Raw genomic sequence first — 15,106 nt, 5'->3', positions numbered from 1 at the left:
TACAAAATGAACAAGTGATAAATCTGCAATTCTGATGAGTTTTGGACAGTAATAAGCATTTGAAAATAACCTGCATCAACAACGTTTTAATAAAAAAGAAAAAAAACAAAAGAATTATCTCATATTTAGCCAGCAAAGCCAATTTGTGGCATTTTATTGTAGCGTTTTATTTAGTCTCAGTAAATTTAAGAAAAATATTTGAACAGATACCCAAACCTTGGCCAGAAATCAGATCTCCCTAAAAACAAAAACAAACCGAGAAATTCATGAGAAGGTCATTCTAAGTTAAATTTGTAGGAGTCCATACTGAATGCTACAAATACATTTTTAAATATAAGACTAATGAACAAAAGAGACAAAGATATGAATGCATACCTTACTTTATTGCATTAAGGCAGTTCATAAAAACAGATTAGCCTTACAACTATGGGATCAGTAACATGGAAATTAATAACCCATCTGAAAATTCAGTGGGCGGTGATTACACAAATCACAATGTTTGAATTAGAAGACAAAAGTACTGGCAGAATGCAGGCTGTTATTTTGAAAATACAGTGAAGCAATAAAACAACCCATCACCTGTAACTAATAAGCAACACAGCTGGACATTACAGCATCCAAACAGATGACAATACAAAATGTGTCAATAATTAATTAATTAATGAAAACTTGAACATTTTCCAATCATGTGCATTTGTTATTGTGTCATTTTTATAACAGACTGAGGAGAAACCTACAGTACAGGTAGAAATTTGGAGTGGATATAAATATTATAAATCCAGAAAATAAAGTTCAAAAAATTTTGAGAAATTGTGGTGACATCTTACAAAAACGATGTTTTAACAATACAATATAAACTTTACGTAGAAAAATAGGCAGGAAAAGTATCTGAAGCTTTTCATTAAGATTATACTGCATATTTTAGAGATATTTTGGCCAGTTGCATGTAAAAAGGTAAATGTAAGGCTAACATTTCATCGCTTTGTTTCCCTGTTGGCTGTCCGGCTCCGCTCACTCGGCTGAAGGCTCGGTGACTTCGGACACTTCCACATCGTCGTCTATGTCGTGAGTGGTGCGAGTCAAACCGAGCCGCGTGTTGAAGGGCAAATCTCCACGTCTGCAAAGAAAATTAACAGGCTAAACGAGCCGCAGAAACATACCACAGTAGCAGACTAATGTGGCATGACAAATTAAAACAAGATCAGTCATTTTCATTTGCATGATTTATTGCCAAAAACCGGATGACAAAAATCTTCAGTCTGGTGCTTTTGGTCTCAACTAAGCATTTTATGAAGGACAATGAGTTTACAGAGACTTCACAATTTATTTTATTTATTTAAAATATCCTCCAGTTCCAGTGTTAAATATTTATTAAAATGTAAAGTTTATTGATCTTTAAGAAAGTATTCTTGCATTATTCTGCCATTACCATAACATTACTTGAAAATGGTCTCAAAACAATATTATCGTTTATTGCAACACCTTCTGGGATAATTTATTGTCTAACAAAACTTGTTTTTGTGAAAAATCTAGGGATGACAATTAAACAACGCAAAGTTTTATAAAATTCAAATTATGGGTGCTGCGATTTGTTCAAACGCCTCACATTTATTTTTGAAAAGGCTTCATTCCCAAATATTAAAGTCAGACCTATTCCATCAGAGAGATGCCCTTTGACCCCATGTCTGAGGAACAGCCGTACCTGAGCTTGCTCTTCAGAGTGCTGACTTCGCGGTTCATGAGGTCAGCCGACTCTGTGGCATCGTCCAGGTCCCTCTGCAGCTTCCTGCGGAAAACGTTGGCCCTGGTCAGCTCCTCCTCCGTTTCCTCGAGCTGCCGCTTCAGTTGACGCATACGGCTGTTCGTCTTGTCCATCTACAGAAAAGAAATGTTGGTAAGAAATTATGTTTTAAGTGTCACTGTTTAGAAAAGCGCCATAGAATAATAATAAAAAAAAAACAAACAAGAAGAAAAAAAAACATTTCTCACTCTGCTGGGGGATAACCAGAAGAGGCTAGAGTACAGAAAAACTAATCAAGAAAGAGTAATACTATTTTAATATACATTTACTCTAGTAAAAGGGGGAAAAAAGCATTTGATAAAAAGGCTACTCCAGTAAATAATCAAAATAACCATTTCAATATAACGTGGAAATTTTTGCATTTTAAAGACCAAAATGAAAATGATTCATATTAACAGCAATTAAAGAAACAGATGTGTAGATAAAGCTGCAAAAAAATGTTTAAATAAATGCATATTTTATTTTGAACAGGAAAACTGACAGAACTTGCCTGGTCTTTGTATTGATCTGCGTTACGTCGTTCATCATCAACCTGCAACACCACCTCCTTGAGTTTCTTCTCCGTCCTCCTGACCAGCCTGGAGGCCTGCTGACGCTCCCTGAAACAAGTTATTTACCATGAAGAAGCAAAACGTGTAAAAATAAAAATAATAAAAGTTGTTCAACAGCCACTCACTTTGACTCTATATCCAGCTGCTCCTCCAGCTGAGCGATCCTGGCCTCCAGTGAGGTGATGGAGGACTTGTACTTTGACTTGATGGAGACCTCAAGCTCCTGCAATTTCAGTTTCAGCTCCTTGTTCTGGCGGTCGAGCTGGGAGCGAGCGCCCTCTAGCTGCTGGGAGTTGCTGCGCTCCGAAGACAGCTCTGTGGTCAGCTGATCAACCTGAGGTCACAGACATGCGGGATATTGATTCTTTTTGGTTATTCCATTTCCATTGCTCTTAATACCATTATCCGGTTATTTAATTTGCTTTTTGTTAGTCTGCAATGTTTGTTGTGCACACACCAATGTGTGAAAACAAAATCAAAAGAAGATTTAAATTTAAAATACAAAAGCAGCAGTAATGATTTTCCTCCATCTTGTGATCTTTACCTGCACCGTCGTTCTCTTCAGACGATCATTAACCATCTCAGTGTTCAGATGTTCTTCATCCAGTTCCTCCTCCAGATGAGTGATGCGAGCTTCCAGCCTCCTCTTCTCATCCGTCAGCAAAGAACTGCCAGGAGAAAATTATTTTTAACCACGTGGGCAGATCACCCCCAAACTGTACGAGTAGCACCACGTCATCATATTTTTACATGAGTAAAAATAATCCTTCAAGAAATTACTCATGAAAAAAAAATTTAGTAAAAAGGCTACTAAGTAAATTATTTTTTTAATTATGTCAAATGGATGAAAAATATATATATAATTGGTATTTTAAATAGCAAAGTGAAAAATTCAATGAACTACAAAATAATTCAGATGACATTTTGAAATTTAATTTCTCCAATATAAAGATGTGAAAGTCATACTTTCAGTGGGTAATGTTTACAAATGTTTACACGATGGAGTATTAGAGCCATGCCAAGAAAATAAAATTAATAGAATAAAGCCAGTATTATGAGAATAAAGTCATATTACAACAAACACGTTTATTCTAATAATATCATGACTTTGTTCTTGTAAATTTACATTTCTTAGTATGGGCCTAATACCCAATACGTTGTACGTTTCAACAGGGTAAAGAACTTTTAATGACAATAAATACAGTTTATTGAATTATCAGTTGATCTCCAAATGGCGCCAAAGGCTCAGTAGATAGAAATACAAAGCTGGTGTAAAAACAAGAGGTCTCACTCTAACTGTAGGTGCATGACTGGCACATTTTTGGTTAAAACGTGTGTTCTTTCTGTGAAGTTACTCACAGTGCATTCAAGACCAACAAATTTTAATCAAAAGTACCAATAATTCATAATAAAATTACTCAACTAAAAGTAAGAAGTCTGGTGTGGTAAAACTACTGCTACAATTATATATTTTCCAAAAAGTAAACGTAAATAGTTTTCACAGACCTCTGTTAATGCAGACTAAATCCATTTCCTGTTGTGAATGTGTTGTTAAAAAATAAAATAAAATAAATAAAAGTAATTTAATAAGATCTGTGTCTGTGCTCTTACTTCTTTGTGTTGCAGCTGTTGATCTCATCCTGGAGTTCGTCCCTCTCAGTCTGAAGCTGCTTCTTCAGCCTGTCAGCTGTTGCCAGCTCCTGATGGAAGCCAAACACAAAAAGACCTCAGGAGAAAATATTTCATGCTGTACCAGCTGCCAATACCAGCAGTGTGGAAGTGGATTATGTCAAAATTAGAGTGTTTTTTTTTTTTATATTCCCACCATGACTGCAAAGTTCAAAATGTATCAAAGTTTAAGAAACTTTCATTTAATCCATAAGAAACTTTAAACAGCTTTTTTTTTTTGCCAACTGTCCTATTTATGAAATATCTGTTATTGGATCAAATGGGAACAAATTTCTTTGCATTTTTGTGTAAAGTGAATGTCTAGGTGAAATAAAATTTACTTTGCCACTAGATTGGACAGAAAATTGATGAAAACGATGCATGAAATTAGGACGGCTCAGCATATGAAATCTTTGGTGGCATTGCAATTTCTAGCAACTATATCACAAGTTACATTTCTCTGATCATGCAGCCTTAGCTGATGGTTTAAAGCACCATCTATAAACCATTTTGTCAAATAATCTTTTAAAATGCAAACAAAACAAAAAAATACAGACTGCATCTTCTTATCTTGTATATTAAGGTTTGATAGTTTAGCTTTGTTTAAAGCAATCTGTTTATAAACATTAAGCTCACTTACTTATTCCAGAAAATCAAAATACAGATTTATTTTTTTAAATGAGTAGTTTCTGAAAAACCATCTTATTGTGGAAAATATATATAAACTTAGCCAGTCTCTATATATTTAAAAGACATTGTTTACTTTAAAACATGTAGAAAACTTTTAAGAGTCTAAAATCATAATCAATAAAAAATCTATTTAAAATAACATAAAAAAATTTCCCAAAGGAGGATTCAGTTAAGTTTTGATTCAAAAGCAGCTAAACATATTAGAAAGTCATGTTTCATTTTTATGAAAAAAATAAAATAAAAAATTATAATTATAATAAACAAAAAAACAGTTAAAGTATTTTTGGTCTTCAAGACATTAATGCTAATGTCTTGCCAAACCTTGTCTTGCTTGAAGGTTGTGGTTGTAATCCGACTAGAATGTGAAAAAGCTCAAGGGGTGTGAATACTTTGTTAAACTGAGTTTAATTTCCAGGGAAAGATGGTCGTTTATGACCCGTACCTCCTGGAAGCGCAGGGCTTCAGCCTCCATGGACTTCAGCTTCCTCTCCGTCTCTTTGGCCTCGTTGACGGCCTCGTCTCTGGCCAAACGGAGTTCCTCCAACTCCCTCAGCAGATCTTTCACCTGGGTCTAAAGAGAACCATGTCAATCACAGAACGTCAATTTATCCATTTCCAGCTCAGACATTTCTACGTCGTCTACCTGGAGCTTCTTCAGCTGCTTCAGAGCGTCGTCGCGTCCTTTGTTCGCCTGGTCGATCTGAGCTTCCAGCTCCGCCAGGTCCAGCTCCAGTTTCTTCTTGGCGGAGAGAGCCTGGGAACGCTGCTTGCGTTCGTCCTCCAGCTCCAACTCCATCTCACGCACCTCGAAGAGCAAAACAGGTTTTAATCAAAACGCAGCCACAGAGAATAAAGGAATAATTCAACCATTTGTTCCCAGTTTCAGCTCACACAGCAGCAGATTATCAAATATTTCATCAAAATCTTTCACATGTAGATACGAGATCCAAACTGGACATAAATTAGGACCTGAAAAATTAAATTCAAGATGGCCGCCATGGTCGTCAAGGGAAGTTCATTTTTGGATTAAATTTGCCAATATTCATAACGTTGCACATAAAAAACATATTTGCTGATTTGTTTATTTTTCAAGATGGCCGCCATGGTTCTAAATTATGATTTCCACTAAAATGTCCAATTAGAGGAATGTATTTGGTGGCAAATGATAAGCACATACACATAATCTTACGTTTTCCTTTTCTGGTGAACATTTTTCAAAATGGCCGCAATGGAAGTAATTGAGAATATATGTTTGCACTAAAAATTGCAGTAGTTGCCACCAGTGGATGAATAACCACTAATTTGTTATCGATTCTTAGCTCTGCTAATACTAAATTGCTAAACAGAAAAATTTGTGGAATCAAGTGCTGAACCACTAAATGCAAAACTTTTCCACTAAACATTAAGACGACCGTCTCTCAGTCAGCGTCACATCCTCCCAGTTGATGACTGGTGAGAGACTCGCAAACAGAAAAGCCTTCCACTTCTGATTTTGCTATGTGTCATTTACTGTAAAGTTGTATGAATAGGATGACCAAAGTCAAAATTAATGCGGGAAAGTTCATCCAAATCATGAAAATGGGTAACGTTCTACGTCAATAACTGATTTAAAGAGCTCAAAAATGGCAGCCATCTTGAAAAATGAGTCACCCTGACATTCAAGTGGCTAATGAGAAATATATATATATATATATATATATAAAAAAAAGATATGACTTGAAGTATGAAGTTTTATCAACATTTTAAAGAAGTTTAGAGCTGAAATCTCATGGTTGCACCTGTTTAACAAGTTGTTTCCTCCTCTCCTCTCCCTGCTCGTCTCTGCCCTGCAGGTCTCGTTCAAACTGGGCCTTCATGGCCTGCATGTTGACCTCCAGTCGCAGCTTAGCGTCCTCTGTGAGCTGCAGCTCATCCTCCAGCTCCTCCAGCTGAAGCTTCATCTCCTCCAGCTGCTGCTCCATGGCGCGTTTCGACTTCTCCAGCTCATGGACCTGCACATTGTTGCCAGTGAGCTCCGACCTCGATGAGAAACGTAGTTGCAGAAATCTGCGGAGCCGGCTGAACTCACGTTCTTGCCGACATCGTCCTTGGAGGAGACCAGGTCGTCCATCTCTGCTTTCAGCAGCTTGTTCGCGCGGTCCAGCTCGTCCTTCATGGCCGTCATGGTGTCGAGCTCGCGGGCCAGGTTGAGCGCTCGCGTCTCCTTCTCCCTGGCTTCAGCCTCGGCTTTGTCGCGCTCCTCAGCGTACTGAGTGGAGATGGCTTTCTCCTCTGCCAACATCTGAACAGCAAGAAGGATTGGGAGGATGTTTAAATAATTTTTTAAAATGCGAGTCCATCCCTTTTTATTCACCCTCCTTTACTCAGACACCCAAAATGAAATCCAGTACAACCATTTTCAGAAACATCCTCAAACGTTGACGTCTATGTGTGATTTAATCCCAGTACAAATCCAGCTGTTCTGTGGAGTGTTAAATTACATTATGGATGTTGTGTAAAATATGGTTTTCTTAAAATGAAACTAAGCTCCAAACCAACATTTTTTGCTGTTAAACTGTCCAACTATGTTATTTAGTGTTAGCTACTCCTTAAATGTTTTAGTTTCTGCCTTTATCCATTTTCTACCTTTCGTAAAGTTTACTTGAAGAGGTTTCTCCTTCCAGTCAAACATAAATGTTGCTCCTAAAGCCTCACTCGACACGTTACCTGGTCAAACTTCTTCTGCTTCTTCTCCAGGTTGGAGACGATCTGCCTCAGATGGTCCTGGTCCACCAGCAGATCGTCCAGCTCCTGCTGCAGTCGGGTCTTTGTCTTGTCCAGTTTGTCGTAGGAGGACGTCTTCTCCTCCAACTGCTGAACGATGCTGTCCATCTCCCTCTGGAGCTTCTTGCGACTTTCCTCAGCTCCCTCCAGCGAAAGGGCCTCATGTTCCATCTTCTTCTTCACCTCAGCCAGCTAAAGAATAAGAAGAAATGTTGGTAAGTTTGAGGCCTGTTGTACAGAAAAGGATTAGGGCCACTGAAAAAGAAAACACTTAAAATTCTGACTTGAGCTCAAAAACTTTAAATCAAAATTCTGCAACAAAAACGTCTGAATAATCTCAGAAATTTTCTAGAGTATTTTGTTTCTAAAAAAAAGAAATAAAAAAACCTTCTGAGTTCCAAAAGGAAAAAAAAAATATTTTTTTAGACTAAATTTTACATTTTCTAGAAGAAAAACCCTGACATTTTCTGAGCTTGAAAAGTCAAAACCTTTTGACTGAGCCCAGAAATTTCTAAGTTTTTTCTATAAACTGTGTAAAATGTATCTCCATTTATGAACGTTTTGGCAGAAATGTACTTTTCTACCTGCAATATGCCATGCAGAAAGAGGATTAGAGCAACTGAAAAAAATAAAAGCAAAAAATTTTAACTTTTTTTTGCAGAATCCTGAGTTTTTCTACAATGGCCCTTTTACGCCGTTGTATCTTCTGTACTTTTGATCAAGATCACGATGGAGCGGCTCTGTGGACAAACCTGGGTCTGCAGAGAGGCAACCTGCCTCTCAATGTTCTTCTTGCTCTCCTCCTCTTCCTCCAGCATCTCCCGCAGGTTCTGCTGCTCCTCCTCCATCTGCTTCAGGCGGGAGGTGAGGGAGAGTTTCTGTCGAGTTTCCTCTTGGAGAAGCTCCTGGAGTTCAGAAAATTAAAGACCACAAGTTCAGAAAACTGAAGATGGGTGAAACCTTTGAGTTCCTTTTACGAGGATTCTGCTGACTTTAAATCTTCTAGACAGAGGAGATAAATACAAATTTTCTATTTCAAAACAAGGGTAGAAAAGAAAAATACTAAAATAATACCAACAGTACCATCAGCGCCAGGCTGAGGTTTGCCAAGTTTGTCTGCTAAGCAACAAAAGAGTTGCCTTCTTTCAGAAGTGAAGTCAGACCTTAGAAACATGTTTTCAGGAACTCAAGCAGCAGTCGAGTAGCCGTACCTGAGCGTCCTGCAGCTGAGACTCCACTGTAGAAAGGTCCTTGCTGGATTTGATGTTTTTGCCCTCAGCTGCACTCAGAAGCCCGTTGACGTTGTCCAGCTCGTGCTGCAAGGAATTAAAAATGTTAAAATCCCTTTTTCTGAATGTTTGAAGTGCATATTAAGTTAATTCTAAGAGTTTTTCAATTGGAGACCAGAGTGTTGAGGGAACATGAGAAAATAATGAATCCTGTAAATTTTATAATCATGAATTATTTAAAAAAAAAAATTAAATGTGCTTTTCAATTATTATTGTAAAATACAAGTCAAAATAATTTATTGAAGATGTCAATAAAAGACAGAAATGGCCTTTATTGTCCCAGAGGGGAAATTTATCAAGTTGCTTTGTTCCAGAAGCTAACTTTGCTTGAAATGGAAAACTTTGACAAGAAAAAGAAGGAAAAGTCACTGCTGCAAAAAAAAAGAAAAAAAAAGAAAGAAACAATTTCAGATTAAATAAAAATTGATAGGATTAATATGAAATATTGCATATTCTCTTAGAGGAATAAGAGAGGGGATTGTGGTGGAAAATTTCTGAAGTGGAAAATTTTATTTGGTAATATATTATAGAATAATGGTCCAAGTTATTGTTTTTAACCAAAAGTGATTTTTGAAAAAAAAAAAAACAAACAAAAAACCCCCAATAATAATAACAATAATAAAGAAATAACATAGAAAAAAACCTTTTTATTACCAAAATTTGGTTGGGCAAAAAAAAAAAAAAAGAAAAGACAGGCCATTATTTTAGGAACGTGACAATATTCAACATAAAATTAATATATAACTTAATATTTTCCACCACAGAACTCATTACCAACTAAAATAGAAGGTATGATGCAGCATTTATGCTAAATGAATGTAATAATTATTGAATAAGGAATAAAAGTGAGGGGAGGTAAAGTTTTATGTTCTTTACAAATTTTGCAGCATTGTTTGTGTGTTTGCATGCAAGTTTGAGAACTTTTGGTTTAACCTACTTATAGTAAATATCTCGTTCTTTTAATGGATCCATCTCAACTCATACCTGCATCTTGGTCATCTTGTCGGCGAGGTCCTGCCTCTGTCGCTCACTTTCTCCAAATTTGATCTGCAGCTCCTGGACCTGCGCCTCGGCCTTCTTGCGTCGGTGTTCAGAGTCGCCTTTGCTTTGGGTCAGATTCTTCAGCTCGATCTGCAGCTCGTTCCACTCGCTCTCCAGGGCCTGCTTGGCTTTCTCCATCGACATCTTGTTCTGCAGCAGGAAAGAGGCTACTCAGGTTACTGAGGTCTGTTTTTAAAATGTTTGGTGGCAGCTTTGCTCCTCGCGCCGCTGTGATTCTTACCTTCTTGGCCTGGTCCAGTTGTTCGTTAAGCTCTTCAAACGCCTGGTTGTGTTTTTGCCTCATGTCGGCCATCTGCTGCTCGTGAGTCTTTGCTTCGTCCTCCAGAGTCTTCTTCAGCTGAGTGACTTCACTCTCACGCTTGGCCCTGAAGCAGGGGTCAAGCTCATTTTCAATTTGGATCAAGATAAATGTTCTCAAATGACCAGGTGTACCAAAATGTATATTGTATATTTAAAACTCAAAAAATGTCTAAACTATCTATAAGCACTTCTCAAAATTAAATATGGAATATCATTTCACATCGATCAGCCCTGCCAAGATTTTATGTTTGCATCTGATATTTTTACAATCAAAAAATGCTGATTTTGTGATGCCAGTTATGAAATTTTGCAATATTTACACTTATATACAACTGTACATGTGTATCAAATACTGCCACCTGCAGGAGGGAGTTAGTTACTTAAATCCAATGATTTTGACTAGTTTTGCAAAAAATTGGCAATGAACTGACAATTATGGATTAGCTTGAAAAATATATATGTATATTTTGTGTGGAGGGGTCTTTTGATTTTATGGGAATTTCCACAATTGCAAAAATGTTGCAAGTTTTTTTTTATTTTTTTATTGTCATGTTAAAAACCATCACTATTTCCTGACGGCATGGTATGAGACAAATCTCAATGATGTTAAGCTCCTCTTTCTTCCCCTGGTGGTTACTACAGAAATCCAAAGATCAGTCTGAAAAAACTAATCAGAACTAAGCCTTAGCGCCATCAATCATGCTTGTGTACGCACTGTCCGAATACCTGAGCTCCACGTGAACAGCTGTGGTGTCCAGCGTGTCCTCCAGCTCTGTCTTCAGCGCCTCCAGCTCCTCTCCCAGATCCCGGCGCTGTTTCTCGGCCTTGGATCGGGCCTGCCGCTCCAGCTCCAGGTCCTCCTGCAGCTCGGAGAGCTGCGCCTCCAGTTCCCTGATCTTCTTCTGGGCCGTGTTCTTCGCCGCAGCCTCCTCCTCGATTCTGGTGTTGCAACAACAAAGCAGGGTTCATTTAAAAAGCTGCAGATTTACAGTTTGCTACAGTGAAAGTTTAGGGTCCAACCTGGCTAACGCAGCCAGGAGTTCCTCTTCTTTCTTCGCCAGCTGAGCCCGGAGCTCGGCGATCTGGGCCTGCAAGTCTGCGATGTGGTCATGGAGCTCGGTGGAGTCACCCTCAAGCTTACGCCGGTTTTTCTCCAGCTCCTGGCGCATTTTCTCCTCTTTCCTCAAACGATCTGAACATCATTAAAAGACAAAACGTGACTGAAAACATAAAGCAACAATTCAAAAATCTCAAACTAGAAAGTTTAGTTAATTTGAAAGTTGATTGATCTTAATCAAATCATGATTAATTGACAAGTGGCCAAGAGTTTCAAATCAAGAGATCAAAGTCATTCTATATCACGAAGAGCTAACTTAATCATATGCCAAATTTAAAAAATAAGTTGTTGCATAATTTTGAGTCAGCTGTACTAAATACTGGCTGAACAGAGAAATGTGTGGTATTTGCATTATTAAACTTGGACATAAAAACTAGAACAAAAATAGGTAACTCTTGGGTTGATGAGAAAAGCTAAAGATGGAAAAAATTGTTTATTAATTGTTCATGAACAGTGAGCAGTTCACACAGAATACTGTCTGTTTTTGTTCTTGAAGAATATTAAACTTTGCTCCATTTAGCGTTTTAACTCAACAATCTTCGAAATCGACCTCAACTTATTGGCATCATGTCCCCCCTCCGCTCCCCCATCATGCTGAAATTTTTCTGCCTAATTCCAGCAGCTTTTTCGACTTCATGTCAGTAATATTTGGTTGAGAAGTTGACGCTGCCCCGTCGTGTAGCGTTCGGCTAAAAGAGCGCTAATAAAGTAACAACTTAAGGAGCTTGTCGAGTGTTTATACTTAATAAATAAAATAAATCTCAAAAAGTGCATTTTACGCCCTACAACGGTTTTTGTTTGGACTGTTTCCCTTCCCCGTTCTGATTAAGCCGCCATTTTTTTCGCCCCGTCTCAGTTAGCTCCGCTTAAGTATGAGCAGTGGCACCCTCTGCTGGATGGCAACCAAACTACAACACTAGAAGAAGGTCTAATGGGACTTTATTAGATAACATATTGGAACTAATTTTAATCTAATAAACCATTATTCGACAATCAAATCAATTAATGGTTTGCACCCCAACACTTGCCTTCTAAATCAGTGATCATGGTTTCGTGTTTATTCTTGAGCTTCTGCAAGCTTTTTGACTTCTCCTCCTCCTCAGCCAGATTGATGGTAAACTCAGAGATCCTCTCCTCAAGCAGTTTCTTTTCCTGAAGTTACAAGTAAAAAGAGGTTTCCATTATTCTGTGATTAAAGAAATAATTTTAACCGCCATGTTCACATGGAAGGAGATGTTTAGTCGGAGACCTTGTTGAGCTTGCTGTTCTGGTCGTCCAGCAGAATGATGTCTTCCTCCATTTTCTTCAGTTTGGCGTCTGTGGTGACTTTCTCCATCTGAAGCTTCTGCCTAGCTGCCTCCTCCTCATCCAGCTGCTGCTCCAGCTCCTGGACGATCAAAACCAGCAGTAAGGTTAATGCTTAAATACACAAATAGTCAATATACTTTAATTAAAACAAGAAATTTCAGACATAAGGAAAAATAAAAATGAGAAAGCTTCCAAAATTGAGAAAAAGTATGCTAAACAATCATTTCATTTGTGACGCCACTTTATGTTGTTTTTTTGTCTGTTCAAAATCCATTTTAGCGTTTACCTCCTTTTTTGTTGTCCGTTCCCTTATTCAACTGGTTATTTGTCATTTTGTAGATAATATCTAATATCTCTGTTAGTTTTATATGCACTAATTGGTGAAGTAAAAAAATGCAATGCTGAAACAATTAATCCTGATGAAATTATAGTCAATTTAGATGAATATTTAAGTCAAGTGTTGTACAAATGTGTTTATTTTGGATTCAATAAAAAACATCCTTTGTAAATATCTTATATTCAGAACTTTACGTGGTTTAGTTTTAGCTTCACCTGGTTCAAATTCTGTAAAAAATAAAATAAAATAAAATAATAATCTTTGGTTATGCACCTTTTTCTATCCAATTATCGATCAGTTGATCCAAAATAAATAAATCAGATTTTCACAAGTTGATGTTAGAAATATTTTTTAGCTGTAGATGCATCTTTTGCTACAAATGATCGAGTTTATACTATAGGAAATACAATGTTTTTATTTTATAAAGGAACTCAATTATTTGTGTCGTTTAATGTAATATTGCATAAAGACTAGAATTGATTCTCAGAATAACCAAAATAACTATTAATTGCAGCCATACACATAAAGGGGTAGCATGCATCCCACAGTCGACTGACCGTGATGTTCTGCTGCATCTTTTTCTTCTCCGTTTGCATCTGCGTGACCTTCTCCTCCTCTTCCTCCAGCCGGGACTCCATGTCATGCAGGATCTCCTCCAGCTCCTGCTTCCTGGTGGCCAGACGGGCTCTCATCTCTTCAGCCTCGGCGCACAGCTCCGTCTCTGCGTGCAGCTGCTCCTGCAGGGCCTGCTTCTCTGCATTCAGCTGCACAGAGCCAAGTCAGACAGACGGTTAAAGGCTCACAAGCTCTTCTGAATTAAAAATGAACTTCAATCTATTGCAAAGACTCACCTGTTGCTGCTTCGCCTCGAATTCTTTGAGCTGCTCCTCAACTTGGATTTGTTTCTCCTTCACCTTGAGCAGCTCTTCTTCCTTAGCCAGCATCTCCTCCTCCTGCCGAGACACTTGCAGCAGAGGCTTCACCTGGAGAGGAAAATTTTAAACTTTAAAAATTGGTAGTTTACGCAATACAGTGTTTAAATTAAAATTAATTAATTTAAATGTCTAGATTTTTAACCCCCAAGTCCTGATCCTAACAAGCTTGTTCAGAGCAAAGTGAACTGTATCCATTTCTCATTTTGCCATCTTCCTAAAATAAACATCCAAGTCAGGGGTGTCCAAAATACGGCTCGGGGGCCATTTGCAGTCCTCAGACCAATTTTTGGTGTTCCTTGATTACTATTCAAGGATAGTCTAAATTTGATGTTTTTCCACTGATGGCAGGCTGTTAAAAAATATAATAAAATGTAAGGTGCAAGTATTCATCCATGTTTTTGTCTTCAGTTTAATATAATTATTTAATAGCTACCAAAAACATTCAGTGACTTTTACTAAAATTCAGACGAAGAAATAAAACTAAATCAGTTTCTTGTTGCTGAAAAGACAAAAACTGATTTAGTAAAATACGATCTGGAAAATGTAGGACATGTTTTGTTTTCTTTTAAATTTGGCAAATCTACAAGACCCTTTGTTTAAATTCTACAATTTACAAAAATCTGATTGCTTTGGTTATTTCATTAAAATATTGTGAGCTGAGTTTATCGTTTATTTAGCAGGAAGAAAATGAGTTTTTGCAGTCATAATCATAAAGAAAAATGGTCACAATTTTTAGAGCAGATTCAACTTGATATTTATGGCCCATGTTACAAAAAGTTTGGAAACCCCTCCAATGCTAAAAGTTATTTTCACCAAGTGATTTTAGCTAAAAATAAAATATCTTGGACCTTTAAGCCTCATTGTGGCTCCAACATTTTTCTGACTAGTAAAAACTAAATTGCTTTATAATCAATTTCATTTATGGTTTCAGTTGTGTAAAGCTTTCGTCTCCATTTAATTTATTGTTTTTTGTGGTTGGGTTTAATTTTCTAAAACAATCATCAACACTGGAACTGCAAGATATTTTAACCATTCAAAATAAGAGTTTGTTGATCTTTGAGAAAACAAACTTGCGTTATTCTACTTGGAAGAAGGTCTCAAAACCAGCATCATCGTTTATCGCAATAATTTCTGGGACAAGTCGTCGTCCAGCAAAATTTGCTGCTTATTTTGGACGTTTGATGCACAATTTGAAAAGTTTTAAAAACTGCCATAAAGTGGGAGCTGCGGTCCAGATTTCTTTAATGATCCAGATGTTTGGTGATGTGCTGGTTGAATTATATTT

General features: G+C 37.4%; 1 protein-coding gene across 1 annotated transcript in view; it reads right to left on the bottom strand.

The window, feature by feature from the left end:
• Positions 1-364: 364 nt before the first annotated feature.
• The window catches only part of LOC122830229 (myosin-9-like), a 35,816-nt gene continuing 21,074 nt past the window's right edge, over positions 365-15,106 (bottom strand). The window contains exons 23-43 of the mRNA XM_044115418.1: positions 13,738-13,869; positions 13,444-13,650; positions 12,491-12,628; positions 12,270-12,393; positions 11,145-11,316; positions 10,851-11,063; positions 10,045-10,189; positions 9,747-9,953; positions 8,685-8,789; positions 8,226-8,378; positions 7,417-7,665; positions 6,779-6,991; positions 6,489-6,701; positions 5,354-5,515; positions 5,153-5,281; positions 3,964-4,052; positions 2,897-3,020; positions 2,478-2,686; positions 2,292-2,400; positions 1,703-1,875; positions 365-1,117 (exon numbers count right to left, since the gene is read on the bottom strand). Of these exons, the coding sequence (XP_043971353.1) occupies positions 1,012-1,117; positions 1,703-1,875; positions 2,292-2,400; positions 2,478-2,686; positions 2,897-3,020; positions 3,964-4,052; positions 5,153-5,281; positions 5,354-5,515; positions 6,489-6,701; positions 6,779-6,991; positions 7,417-7,665; positions 8,226-8,378; positions 8,685-8,789; positions 9,747-9,953; positions 10,045-10,189; positions 10,851-11,063; positions 11,145-11,316; positions 12,270-12,393; positions 12,491-12,628; positions 13,444-13,650; positions 13,738-13,869 (3,372 nt within the window). The 3' untranslated portion in view covers positions 365-1,011. The remainder of the gene's footprint in view (positions 1,118-1,702; positions 1,876-2,291; positions 2,401-2,477; positions 2,687-2,896; positions 3,021-3,963; positions 4,053-5,152; positions 5,282-5,353; positions 5,516-6,488; positions 6,702-6,778; positions 6,992-7,416; positions 7,666-8,225; positions 8,379-8,684; positions 8,790-9,746; positions 9,954-10,044; positions 10,190-10,850; positions 11,064-11,144; positions 11,317-12,269; positions 12,394-12,490; positions 12,629-13,443; positions 13,651-13,737; positions 13,870-15,106) is intronic.

Source organism: Gambusia affinis, linkage group LG04 (assembly GCF_019740435.1).
Source record: "Gambusia affinis linkage group LG04, SWU_Gaff_1.0, whole genome shotgun sequence".
NCBI lineage: Eukaryota > Metazoa > Chordata > Actinopteri > Cyprinodontiformes > Poeciliidae > Gambusia > Gambusia affinis.
The sequence above is the reverse complement of the archived record's forward strand: the minus strand, read 5'-3'. Positions and strand labels throughout refer to the sequence as shown.